This window comes from Bacillus rossius, chromosome 2 (genome assembly GCF_032445375.1).
Source record: "Bacillus rossius redtenbacheri isolate Brsri chromosome 2, Brsri_v3, whole genome shotgun sequence".
In the NCBI taxonomy this organism is placed as follows: domain Eukaryota; kingdom Metazoa; phylum Arthropoda; class Insecta; order Phasmatodea; family Bacillidae; genus Bacillus; species Bacillus rossius.
Window position 1 is genome coordinate 125,889,535 of NC_086331.1, and position 14,182 is coordinate 125,903,716.

Consider the following 14,182-nt stretch of genomic DNA (forward strand, 5'->3'; position numbering starts at 1 on the left):
AACTCATCTTTTGAACCACTATTACTAATCACTTAATCACGTAATAACATTCTCATTAAAAAACTAAATCAACATTCTAAATGCAGAACTAGATAATAATCTATTTGCATAATGTGTGAAGAATAAAACACAATTGATAACAAATATTTTTTTAATTCAATGTTTTTTTTTTACATATAGGCCTCAAATATTCCTACTCAGTCCCATTTTATAGTCACAAATAATCCTACATTTAGACTTTCCTGCTAGAGGAAGGACCATTTCATGATTCTGATTAAGATCTTGGTCCATAACAATGTATATATTTAATCTGTATACTTTCAACAACACTAACAAGAATAAAAAAATTTTTTAAATGATACATACAGAAAAATTATATTTAGACATGCAAATATTTGTAGTTAAATAATACTGAAAATTAAACATAAAATGAAAAATGCATTCATGAAACACAAGTCAAATATTTTGCATTCCAGTAACTTTATTTGGCACAATTTAAAATATCAAATTTTTTTTTAATAACTAGTGATGGGTCAGGTCCCAATTTTCTCCAATATGAATCTCAAATTGAATACCAAAGAGTACTTTGAATATACCCCTTGATTCCAATTCTAGGTGTCAAAAGGTCCAAAATAAAATAATCTACAATAAATGAAAAATACTACCCTTTAAATGGTTGCATCACACAGTTTTCACAATCAGTTCATATTATAGTTTTATTTATATAATTACATGTTTAAAGTACAATATATTGGTGAATGGTAAAAAGAAAAGGAATTAGAATAAATTTAAACTAGGTACACTTCAGAGGTTATCCGTGTTGAATTTTTTTAATTACTTTATTTCCTCTCATATTTTACTTCAAATCTTTTTATCGAATATCAAATACTTTGAACACTAAGGATTTTATGGTATTTGAGGATTTGAGGATTTGACTGGCCCATCCCTAGAAATAACTGAAATTTCTTTTGAGGTGAATCCGGCACAAAACGAGATGCTCCAGTTAAGATTTTTCAGGTCGACTCTGGCATTTGACCTTGACTGCAAGGTTGCATTATTGCACTGCCTGCATTTTTAGTTCTCTCTGAGTTTATCTTGTTACCATCGGTTCTCATTTCAGCACAATGTATCCTGTTCTCTAGCGGGTTACATTTCAAATTTCACTGCTACATTTCCGTAGTGATTTTTTGAAGAAGACAAATGCTCTCCTGTATTTTTTCTTTTCTATAAAGCAACTAATTACTACTTGTTTTAAATACCATAGCACCATATATTATTTTTTCTTTGATATTCCGGCCAAAACTAAATGACGTATAATAATCTGGTAAAACTGCTAGTCCAGCATGGCCCGAACGTGTTGGATTAACGACTGTGCCAGAACTGTGGTAGACAATTTTTAAAATAAAAAAAATATGTAAATTAAAAAAACAAACCAGCATCTGTTGCCCTAATGACCAGCTCGTACTGTCCGTGAGTTGTGTCGCCAGCACGTGCAGGAGAGTTCAGTATCAGCTCTCCGCTTACTGGCTCAATAAAGAATATGCCTTCAGCGTTCACTGACAGGATGCTGTAGAAAATCTTTTTACCGCCTTGATCTGGGCCGTCAGCATCAGAAGCCTGTAAATGCCAAAATAAAATCACTTACTACGAAGAAATGTTTTCAGTCAACACCTTAGACCTAAGTCACACATGGAAGCAACATGCAATGATCATCGTTTTCATGTTAAACGCACCAATGGCATGCGAGTAGCGAGTAAAGTAGACTAGTTACAGACTTTACTCGCTGGAGCAAAGAAAGATGTGGACCAATAAGGTCTTGGTACAATATCTTGTTGGATACTTGAGTCTTGAAGTAAATACATTCTGCACTCAGGATAAGCTTACTACAATTTTTATTCTTAAATAATTTAGATTTTAGAGCAAAATCAATGCAAAAATTGAAGGAAAAAAACATTAAATTATCTAAGGATAAAAAAGTGTTAAGCAGTTAATGCATAAGAAGAAAACAATTTACAATAACTCTCACATAGACTACATTCATTAGTATATGAGTCAAAATTAATCTTAAAATTGATTGTTTTGAAACGGATGTCTAGAAATAGATGAATTAAGAGAAGAAAATGTTTGGAATGCAGGGTTCTTGGATGAGGAATTTCATGCATGTAAATTTTTTAATAAGCTTTTCTCGTACAAATATTTTGGAACTCATTGTGAAACACAATTTAGAACTGAAAGGAAGGGCAAAGTCTAACTGGGGCCGTGCTCAAGTCAATGACCCGCAAAGCCCAAGGTTCGTTCACCGGGCAGTTCAGACCGTGCCTGTGTGAAAACGAACGGAATGACGAAGCCCGGCCGGACACATAGTGCACATCAGGCCCTGGCATAGCAGCCTGGTTGCTTTTTAGGCCCAGTACGCCATAGAATTCTGCCAGTGCACTCGGCCCATACAGGGCTATGTTCCTTACAAAAGGCCACGACCGATTTTGTGTATCTGCCCCAACATCCCTGTTACGTATCATTGTGCATCATTGTCTACAATGACCGTCTCGTCTACGTGAAGTTAAGCCCAAGTAACTTAACACACACATATATGAAACCAATAAGGTCTGAAAGTTACCCTAATAAACAGCTGTGGCTCAAAGTGAGATGCTCCCTCTCTGACCGTGCGGCTGTACTCCTTCATTTCGAAGGCCGGTGGGTTGTCATTCACGTCTTCTACTTCAATATACACGTTCACTGTTGACACACTCTTCCCACCATCTTGGGCTTCAAATGTCAATGAGTATGACTGCTGATTTTCATAATCCAAACCTGGAAATAAAGAAAGAAAAAAAGGAATTTTAAGTTTTAGAGAATACTATACCCCTAGACAACTGTTTTATTTGTGACTCGGACAGGGCCGCAACTAGAGTCTCTGACACCGGGGCATGAATGGATTCATTCGCCCCCCCCCCCCTCTTTTTTGCACATACCACACCAATAAAGCGGGGGCTCCGGGGGCCCTCCCACGGAAAAATGGTGCTATTTAAGCATTTTCCATACCTACATGTAACAGTTTCTGTGCTACTGTAACTTCCATGCATGAACCAACTATGTCTATAAAGTAGTCCGTATAATCACTAGACTTGTTCATTAAATATGTTGAGACGTTATATTGTAAATCAGATTAGACATTCCTGGCATGCAAGTTAAAAAAAAAACTTTTTACCAGTTACCAGAGTTGTAGTATGAATTACAATGCAAGCGATTTCGGCGCCCCCACAGCCTAGCGCCCGGGGCGTATGCCCCGCTTGCTCCCCCCTAGTTGCGGCCCTGGACTCGGAGTGCAGTTAATAAGTCAATAAGCTTTTCATGTGAGTATTTAGTAAAATAATTTATAGAAAAATAATTCTCGAAGTTACTGTTTCCCTTGCTTTATGCCCCATAGATTTAAAAAAAATTCATTTATGTCTTAAAGCAGCTACATTTCTCTAGCGTTTAACAGCAACAACAAGCCTAGGAATAATGAAACTAACTTTGTGTTCACATTCACTGGAAAACACTTGCAACATATGTTGATGTGGATCTAGTAGTCTAGATATTCCTAAACGTCATGTTATGTGAACATGGAATGTGTTTATGATTCAGTACCCATTTGAGTAACTTGTACACATTTACAAACTAAAATAATATATTTATTTAGATTTAAGTTACGATTTAAGTGACAGGCCTGCCTTATGTAAATTTCTACAACTTTTCACTCTGCCATGTAATTTAAAAATTTCGTTTTAAGCCACCTCATTTGAAACAAATAACCAAAATGGGATGCACCCAAGGTTTGAACGTGTGAGGGACTATGAAGCCCTTCGATACAATAACACCTGATATTCCCTTATTATTGTTTGTTTATATTACATTATTACACACAGTAGGTATAGGCGATATTTAAATACAAAATACTCTTACAAGGAAACACGGATGAAATAAAAACAATGCTAAAGTCTGGAACTCCTCAAAGAGCACAACTCATATATTAATCATATTGTTGGTAGGGCATACCAGTCAAAATAAAGTACATCCAAGACTTATGCAAAGTGTAGCAAAACAAAATAAGAAACTCATTCAAAGACAAAAGGCATTAAAATATTTAAAATTTTCTCTAAACCAAATTGGACTGACTTGACTGCTAGTTAATTTTACAGCAAAATAAGCTATATTATACTTAAAGTTATCACTTAAGTAAGATTATGAGGATTGACTTAATCCACCATACTTAATTATCCGATTCAATGAGCCTATCTCTGCTTTCTTCATCTCCTTGCCTTCATCATTTGAACAAACCAACCTACTGCTGTAAATAACTGAACTGCAGTGGTCAGCTCGCGGACCAAGAGTGTCGCCAGTTGATGGTCGGGGGGGGAGGGGGGGGGGGCAAGTTGTGGGAAAAGTATGTATTTCTTTGCATTTGGCTACATTTTTTTGAATCTCTAGGGCTCTACGGAAGGGGAAGGGGGGGTCAAACTGTCCCCCCCTTAACCCCCCCCTCTGGCTAGCCCTTGTCGCAGACTCACTCCAACTCTTTCCATTGGCCAGGCCAAACGACAAGCTCCGCACCAATTAGCTCAGTGTGCACCAAGCACACACGAGTGTACTAAGAAGCACGTGCCGTCAAGCCAACAACATTTGCACACCCGAGTGCTTGTGATACAGAAAACATGGTCAGGTACCCCAAAAAACCTTCTTCCCTCTTCGGTCAAGTGTGCGCAAACACATGATTTCGCCGTGAACAGCAAATGTCACATATACCTATGGACAGCTAACTGGAAGAATAAGTGTCTAGCTGGCAAACAACTTCCTGGTCGCTGTTGCGGCCAATATAAACAGTTGTCCTACTTGGAAAGTTATAAAGTCTACAAAAAGTGGCGGAAGTAGGAAGGCAGTACCCCCACCCGAGGTTATAAAATTTTTTTCAAAATATCAGTGAAGACAGTATGTCACCGTGTGAGAATCCACGTCGCCTACATCTACTACTGTAGACCCATATGTCAGTGTGTGAGTGCTAATAGTTAGTACAGTAGGTTTTTTTGAATAGGCCTATATGTATTTTTTGATTATATGAACTATTTATCACAAAAGCAAGCCAAAATCATTTTTTTATCTTTGCTACAATACCAGACATTAAGTTTCAGGAATAAAGTCCTATAAAATAAGTTTTGAAAACAAATGCATACATAATATCAATTATTAATAATATATTACATGTTTATAAAATATGTATAAACCAAATGAAAAAACATGACATAAAGATTTTTGGTTTTAAAAGTAATATATATATATATACACACACACACACACACACACACACACACATCAAATCCAATAATACCTTGTGAATTTTCTGCAATGTATAAACCTCCTCTTGTTGGATGAACTTTAAAGTTTTCTGATCCAAAACCTTTAACAGCATATGTGAGCTGTCCAAAAATTCCACTGTCTTTGTCTGTGGCACTTATATTAGATACAAGAGCACCTGGGCGAATATCTTCTGGCACTCTAAATCTGTACGAAGATGATGAGAATTCTGGCAGATTGTCATTCGCATCAACCAAATCTATGTTGACACGTGCACTTGCCACTTCTTTGTCTTCTCCCTGTAACAGATGGTTAGTTTGAAAATCTAAAAAAAATGTGTAACAAATTTTAGTTACCAAAAAATTATGAAAGGAACCAACAAAATCTTAATGCTTAACCAAACTGTTATCTCTCAAGCTACTCTCGTGTGCACCAGTGACAATCTAAATTCCAAACACTAATTTTGCAACTTTTTGCAAGGGGCCTCAGGTTGTTGGACAAACCTGAAGTTATGTTAACTCCATAAATAACCAACACCAATCAAGATAAAGACAGCAGCCAGAGGAAGAAGTGGCTTGAGGTTAGAGGAGTCAGACATATGATGTGAATGTGGGTAAAAGAAGTCAAAAAGATATTCTGTGAAAAGTGTCAAAGTTCTTCTTGAGTTTGGCAACAACCATGACAGTGCATAGATGTTGTTTAGTAAACTAGGTAGGTATTACCTGTCACAGAAAAGTACACCTACCCCTCTAAGTAATGCTGTTCCATTTGTGTGGTTTTGGTGTTGTTGCAGTTTTGTCAAGGTACTGCCCTGGCCAGTATATGAAGCCCAAATCCTAGCACTGACCAACACTTTAGGAGCGCACCCTGTGACATCATGGCCAGCCGCCACCAGTGCTGTGCTTTAAAGATAATGTTTTCTTTGGTTTCAAGATTTTAAGCTGCAAGCCAGACAGCATTATTAATTCAAGTGTTATATATGTGTTCTTTTACAGTCATCCAGATACAGACTGGCAGCATCTCATATTTCAATAAGTGTTATTGTTGATGCCACTTCCGCTCCCGAGGATCAAAAGTGAGGCTTGTAGTCTTTGCGAGCATTCCGGCAGTTCCGCGTGACCCACAGGCGAGAGCAGATACTTGTTTTAACCAATATTTAAATCTATAGTCATCTAAATCTTTCTTTACACCTTTCTTTTTGTTATATATGGGGCTTCGTGTGGATCTCGCTGTGTGTTTTGAGCAGGGGGCCTAAACCCCCCCTATCAGTTAACACCTCGCTTTGCCAGGCAACATCTTCTGGACCAACCACTCCGGTGTGTCACTAACAGGTGATCTCCGGCCGGCCACGACCTTTTTGGATTGTGGGCACGGGCCTTGCAATGTATTTAAATTACTATTTTATCAACAAGTGTGGAGGGTTATTATAGCTGTACTTGTTGTGCTGTAATAAAACAGGACGTAACCGCTACCGGACGTGTGAGTACTATTTTCCCTCTCGCTATTCTGTCCCAGTGAGTGTCGACACGAGAGCGTGCCTAGTCTAGAGAGGGACATGGCCACAGATCCAGAAATAGTGACCAACTAGTCCAGGCTAGCCTGCACACTACCATTGTTAGCCAGCATGGGTGACTTCCTCCGGTAAGCCACACGGGCCAAACGGTCCAAAACTCACCTCCCTGTGAAGTTGCTCTGCCTGAAAAAAAAGCTAGTGCCAGGTAACAACGTTTCCACACTCCCTGTGGAAACTGGCCTGCGTCATTTAGTACAGTTAAAAGTAAGCTATTCATTTGGCCAACCTGAGAATGTAGTAATGTCTGTTATGGAAGCGCAAGCTGCTCACAGAGTTGTAATTGTATTTGTGTTTTAATTGTCGCAATCCAGACCTCCCGGGCTAGCTCAAAATTAGGCCTGAAGGGACATTCATAAAAACTTGCATAAATATTTGGGCACTAACAAACCATGTTAGTTCCAAATAAATGTTACTATCAGTGATTTGTTTACTGAAATAATGTCTCTCAGACACCAAACTGATATTAACGTATTTTTATTGATACTCAAAGAAATATCACAGTCCTTGTGGCAGCCATCTTGCAACTAAAAAGTACATGTAGAGTATACAAATGTTCGCACATAACCTCTTCTTCAACTCCAAAAACAAACATGTGGACTGTTCACAGGTACCAAAAGATGAATATTTAAGGATAGTTTGTAGTTAAGTCCCGTGGTCACATATGAACTCATGGTACAAGCTGAAACAATGGAAAGGTCATTCGAAATTGCTGTAGGTAAAAACCCGTGAACTGCGACCAAAAATTCTAGTTGAAAATTCTGGAAGATGAAAAATGGTAGATGATAAATGTTGTGCCTGGACCACAGCTGCTAAATTCTCTGTACACTGATATAATTATATACTTTTGTGAGCCACTGCCGGACACTCGGTACCTCATCCAGATAAAGACCGAGAAACGAGGCTACACAGCCGAATATGTCCAAAGGACATTGCAGGTGTGTTGCCTCTCCAGCCAATACAGGTGCATAGCAATTGCCGCTCGACACACTGCAATGCTTTTTCTCACGGCTACAAACTTTCTGTCTTATTGTTATATGGTGAACCCCCGATTAAACAAAGGAGAAAGCTAACACACAGGAGTGGGTGAGCAATTTGTCCCTGAAATAGAGCTGTTCATCATATAATTTAAAAATATTCTGACACAGTAATGAACTGATTTGTTAAAATAATGCCCAAACTAGACCTATTTAAATGATGCCCATAAAAAGGTAATTACTAAAAAAAAAATTTTTTTTACACCTGGAAACAAACATCCTTGATTTACAGATAAATTGGCTAAAACCACCACTTTATAATCAAAGAGTAAATGCTGAGAAACTAATTTTTTATCCTCAAAGATAACGAATTTGAGATATTGAGACAGCCTGTTATTGCTACTTGGCCATTTATTGTGTTTTTCAAGGTAGCAACTGTTAGGTTTTAATATCAACCAGTACAGGCAGACTATCCATCAGAATAAATTAGTTTTTCAAATAAGCGAACTACATCTCTTGAAAATATTCAAGTTTACCACAGCCGTAACACATTTCTTCTATTACTCCTTTCAGGGTTTTTAGCAGGTAACATGACAAAATTAAGGATATAATAGACCTAGATTAAATTATCTGTCAATTAAACCTACTTACAAATGTCAGTTTTCAATCATTTTTGTGACAGTTATAGGTCTACACAGAATTGTATGAAAGTACCTAGTTAATACATTCTCAGCTATAAGAAAAAAAAATTCTGTATATATAGTTCCAATACATTATTCATTTTCTCTGTGCATAAAAAAAAAATATGCTGCAGATAAAGATAGTCTCTGGTAGACCTTATGTGGATAGTAAAAACTGAATGTTAAGTAAACATCCTATGAACTTAATGATGATTGCGAAAATAAGTGGATTAAATACACAAAAGTTCCAGTGAATGGATAAGTAAAATATAAGTTAGTGTGAGACTACATATGCACATTTTGCCATACATCTATACCAAAAAACATGTGATATTATTCAAAATTGGCATTAAGTTATACTACTGTGTACTTTAGGGTGGGTAAAAAAAATAACTTTCCATTCAACCAGCTTTTGAAAATAATGTAAGAAAAATTAATAAAATATATATTAACATCTTCCGATCATGCATCAATGCATCATACTGAAAGTTTATAGTAATTGAAAAATATAAATTTTTTTTTGTAAATTTTAATATTACTGAAATTCTATTATCAACACGCTATAGTTAGTGAAACTTCATTTTGGTTCAGTAAGTTAAAATAAAAAATAAAAAAAACATTATTACTATTTTAATGCTTTCGGGTTGTGCATATTGGGCATTCTAGTGAACAGAGTAGCCATTACTATTTCATCATCTGTTGAAGGGAAAATAATGATGTAATTTCAGCGAACACCAAGGCTGCCTATTCAGTAATGCTACAGATGGAGCGAGAAGTTGCCTTACTAAACTAGCCTAGTGTCACTACGTTTTCTGTGCTCACTCGGCAAGCTACCGACCCTATAGCTGAGAACTGTAGCATGAGTGGAGAAGTTTCAGAAAAACAAATTAAGCAAGAGATCACCTTTCCTTTCCTCTCAAATGAAGGGTGCACTGAGAATTTTGCCGGTTTACCACAAAACCAGTCCACTGCTGAACTGTGGCAACTTATTAAATGGTAGCATTATCAAGAGATATTGTGGGAGCAGTCTATTCCTGAAGAGGAGATAAAGAGAGATTACACCCAGATCCCTAAATGCAGACAAGAAAATAATGATGGAATTTGCAACTAGATGCTACACATTACAAATAAAATTTTTTTTTAAATGGGTATTATTATAAAATACTGGCACTGGCATTGTAGTTCCTTCTTAATTAACTTGATGAAAATACATTATAAAATTGCTTATTGGTTGAAAAAATAATCTGTAATTTGAGTGCATACATAATATAATGTAAATACCGTTACTGAAGAGGCCAGACACTTATTTCTTCTCTTCAATCAACAGCATTTAACATTTCATCTTAACTGATTTTATATCAAGTAAAACCTTTTAAGGATATACAATTACTTTTAAGGATATACAATTACAATAAATTCATTCCTGTGTAAACTTAAGTTTTCAAATTATTATGTTTTAAATACATTATTTTTTTAAAAAATCTTGCCATAAATTATGAAAATAATTTTCGTTTGACTGGTGAATGTGTGATGAAGATGCACAGTTTGGGTTGTTTTCGCTGTTTTAGATGATCGGTGGTAGTATGTAGTATTTTTGGTGGCAGTTAAATAAAAATAAGCAGTAAAATTCTTTGCAAAGGAAATTTAATAAGTGACACGAGAATCGTGATAGTTTAATGATATAAATAGATTATCTTCAATCTGTGAATACACTAAAGTGGAAAATGATTAGTACATTACAAAATCCATACCAATGCTGAGATGTACGGTAAGATATGTCACGAGATCACGCGATCGCATGGTACCCTGAAGACTATATTTATATGTATTTTACATAGTTTGAATGCATCTGTTACAAAGTGTACCACTAACATTCTATAAGTTTAATTTGTTTGTAATTATTTTAGGTCTGGTAAAGAATGACATGGTGATTAGGCTGATATTAACTTACAACATTTTACCACTTAACATATAGAAATTTTTCATTAACTTATAAAATTTAGACAATAAGAGAAACAATTTGTCCAACTGATTTCCTTATAACTATACGAACTGCAGTTGTGTCATTCAATGATCTACAAATTTCGTTGCAAATAAAAGTCATTTTCTTAAATACATTTTGCATGTGAGGAATAGTACTGTTGTGTCTAGCACACAAGTGGAGTAATATTTTGTGTGCAGGGTGTATTAACCACTGCAAAACATTTAGAAATCATTAATTAGGGTTTCATTCCTGTTCCTAAAACTTTAGGAGAAGAGTTTATATTAAGTACTTGTGCTGTCTCTTGGAGTAGTGGAAGCATTTGTCTTCACTTCACTCCCTTACCCTCTCTCATAAAATACTTCATTGGCTGCATCAGGCCATCACAAGTATTCATAAGCATAGGGTCACCTAAGAGGGGCTGCCCAGAAAGAGCGCGTGGTAGGGTTATGCTGCCCTACCTATAAATATGCCCTTAATGCTGATTTACCAAACTCAGGCTGAAATTTGTGTGGGCCAGAGCAGACCAACAATTTTTCCCATACTGCCACAGTTAAAGATATTAACATGCAAATAGTATTGTGAACTTGCTGTAGATGTATAAAATGGATGCTTAGAACGTAACCTACGTAACCTCAAAAATGTTATTTAAAACAAACATTATCATCATCAACAACTGCTTCCAGCCTGTGGCCGGGCTGAGCCTCTTATTTTCCTCTGTCACTTTACCGTTCCTTATCCTTCACTCTATTCTAGTCTTCTCTCTCTCTCCTGCACGCCTTTGACAATCTGCTCTTCCCGCCTCCTCCTTGGTCTATGTTAATGCTACATACAATGAAGTCTAATCAGTCGGACTATGGTTCGGCACCAATTGAGGATATCAATAGTAGCTTTGACTATGGAAAAACAAACAGTGAATTGAGGCTGTTCATATGAAATTACTTCAACGTAACTAAAACATAAGACTATAATACTAACTAACTGAAATATAGATTATAAAAATACGTGATGAAAATGGATAAGCTATTTGATATAAATTGTACATAATTTTCAGTACTGTACCATATAGTTTAAAAAGGACTGAAAAATTAACAAACTTTTTTGCACCAAAGCTATGCAAGTTTGATTCTTGGTGGGGTAGAACCTGGATTTATTGCACGTGGGAAAAGTGGCAGACGTTGCCATGGCCTGAGGGTTTTCTCGGGGTGCTCCCGCTTCCCCTAACCGTCGCTGCTTCATTCCCCAACTCACCTCACCTCACGCATTCTTCATGTTGGCCTTCAGGCTGGGCAGCCGGCTCCTGTGGGAAACTACATGTCCATTTTGATTTTGGTTTAATCTCAGTTTTATACACAAACCAGTCAAACTTAGATAATAATATTTAAATATTCCACACCAAGCACACAAATTTACATGAAATATTTTATATACTTATATATACTTATATGAACATAATGTATCAGTAAATATTTAAATGCAATATTTAAGGTGTATTTGAGACCCAAAAGACAACCATTACCCCTCCAATTGGTGTACCACTGAGCACAATGTAGTGACAAGTAAAAGAGCAGCACATCCTCAATTCTTTACACATGTATAGAACAAACAGTGAATAAGTTAACTTGAATTGCATTTAAGGAGATACAATTTAAAATTTAAAAAAAAAAAGTACATTGTACATATACCTTCTTTCCTTTGACTAATGCAACCACTTCAAAAACCATCTTCCTAAGATTTGTGTCTGCGACATCATAGTCGAGATGTTTCACATCTGCCACTTTTATAACAACTGGAGTACGTCCTGTAGCTGACTGAGGTTGGACATTAAAAGTTCCTTCCGAGTTCATCACATCACGCAGTTTAAGGGTGTATCTGGAGTTCTCACCAACATCACGGTCATACGCCACAAGATTTAATCCTGGTATTGGAGTATCAACACCTAAAAAAACAAAGTCTATTTACATTTTTTAAGTTTTTAAAATAGTTTAAAAAAAAATTAAGTACTAGTAACTTAGGTTTAGGTGTACAATATATTATAAAGCACAGAGAGAATGCTTTTAAGTTCATGAAAAGGATAAAACCTGCAAAATAAATTTTATCCTAGCTGAAATGCAATTTCAATGCTCATGCTTTAGGAATATCAAATTATTTGGCAGTACAGTAAATAATGAATACAATTTACTATTGCATGTGAGTGTGAGTCTACGCCATTGTTATTTTAGTAAGAAACATATGCAAAAAATCATGAAAGCATTAAAATGCCAAGTCTCATTACACCTTTTACTAACATAGCCTCGCCTGCAAAAGTTACTCCCTTTGCACAATTTTTTAAAGTCCCTCAATGGTCTTTAAAGGTATGGCTGTAGTATATAGGCAAATACTAACATCTTGTAGGAAAAAAACTTATTTTGAACATGAAAGAACAATGAGGTTCACACTTGATAAAGTCCATTCCACATAGTGTTGCTGACCTGTGTATTTCATGCACTTTCTTTCAAAAAGGCTACCACTGATGATTCATTTCTACAAGCACCAATTAAAATCTGGTCAGAGCTTGAATCATTCAAATTTGCTGCAAGATTTTTGCAAGATAAAAATTGTGCGAATGACTGCAGAGCGTGGTGTTGCCATAATTCATCAATGCAGTTCAACAGCAAAGGATGAATTGCAAAGGCAGTAAATGCAAGTTGTTGAGAAGCATCGAAAGAAGTTAAAAATGCTGAACCGCCAAAGGCTTCTCCAAATGTAAAAAATTATGTAACTCACAATATGAATTATACCTAATGCAATTGCATCCTGTTAGTGACAGTTATTTGAGGCAAACTTTTTTTCCCTTAATTTTTTTGTACTCTTTCCTTCACCATTTAGGCAAGTACATAGTCTGTAATCATTTTTCAAGGTCCGAAAATCAAAACTAAATAAAAATATGATTATTTCAAATAAAAATTTGATTATTTTATCATATTTTCATAATTTTTCCATGACAAACAGTGTAAAACTGCAATGGCTTATGTTCAAAAAACTACATTAAACAACAATTCTTAGACATCACCATGTAGTACTAGCCTGGCATTAGGGAATGACATTGACTCTGCAAAGTAATATAAAAGTTAAAGCATATAGAGCCAACATTCTGTCAAAACTTCATTATGTGCATACTGTACCTGTATCTTCTGAAACACTGATATGAAACTCCTCTTGGTTGAATGTAGGAATCTGATCATCAACATCGGTAATAACAACAGTGACTTGAGACGTAGTAGTGTCACCAAAAGATTCATTATTTACTTGCTCTGTGGCCTATAATTATAAAAGAAAACACGTTAATTAGCTACATTAAAAATTGCTAACAATTACATGATTTAATATTGAGTTATATGTAATTGGGAACATTTAAAACTATAAATAATGTGAATGTTACTAGTATGTACCTGATCAAGGGTGTACACAGGCATGTATTTAAAATGAAAATTAAAAAAAGCAGTAAGCTGTAGTTAAGAACTTTGTAACGTATCCTTGCAAACTCTCGTTAAAAATTTTTTTTAATAAATGATGCTCTTCCTTTTGTTAATGTTTATTATTGTATGGTACCATGGAACCTACCACGCCATAAAAGAGGTTGAATTCAAAATAATTTTATGGA

The 14,182-nt window shown here is 35.8% G+C and overlaps 1 protein-coding gene across 2 annotated transcripts in view; it reads right to left on the reverse strand.

The window, feature by feature from the left end:
* The window catches only part of LOC134529784 (cadherin-23), an 82,979-nt gene that overhangs the window by 42,967 nt on the left and 25,830 nt on the right, over window positions 1–14,182 (reverse strand). Inside the window, exons 6-10 of one of the 2 annotated variants that reach the window (XM_063364228.1) lie at window positions 13,704–13,839; window positions 12,225–12,478; window positions 5,366–5,630; window positions 2,618–2,811; window positions 1,434–1,617 (exon numbers count right to left, since the gene is read on the reverse strand). In XM_063364228.1, the coding sequence (XP_063220298.1) occupies window positions 1,434–1,617; window positions 2,618–2,811; window positions 5,366–5,630; window positions 12,225–12,478; window positions 13,704–13,839 (1,033 nt within the window). Of the gene's footprint in view, window positions 1–1,433; window positions 1,618–2,617; window positions 2,812–5,365; window positions 5,631–12,224; window positions 12,479–13,703; window positions 13,840–14,182 lie in introns of those variants that run through there. The other variant, XM_063364229.1, reaches the window with a different exon arrangement.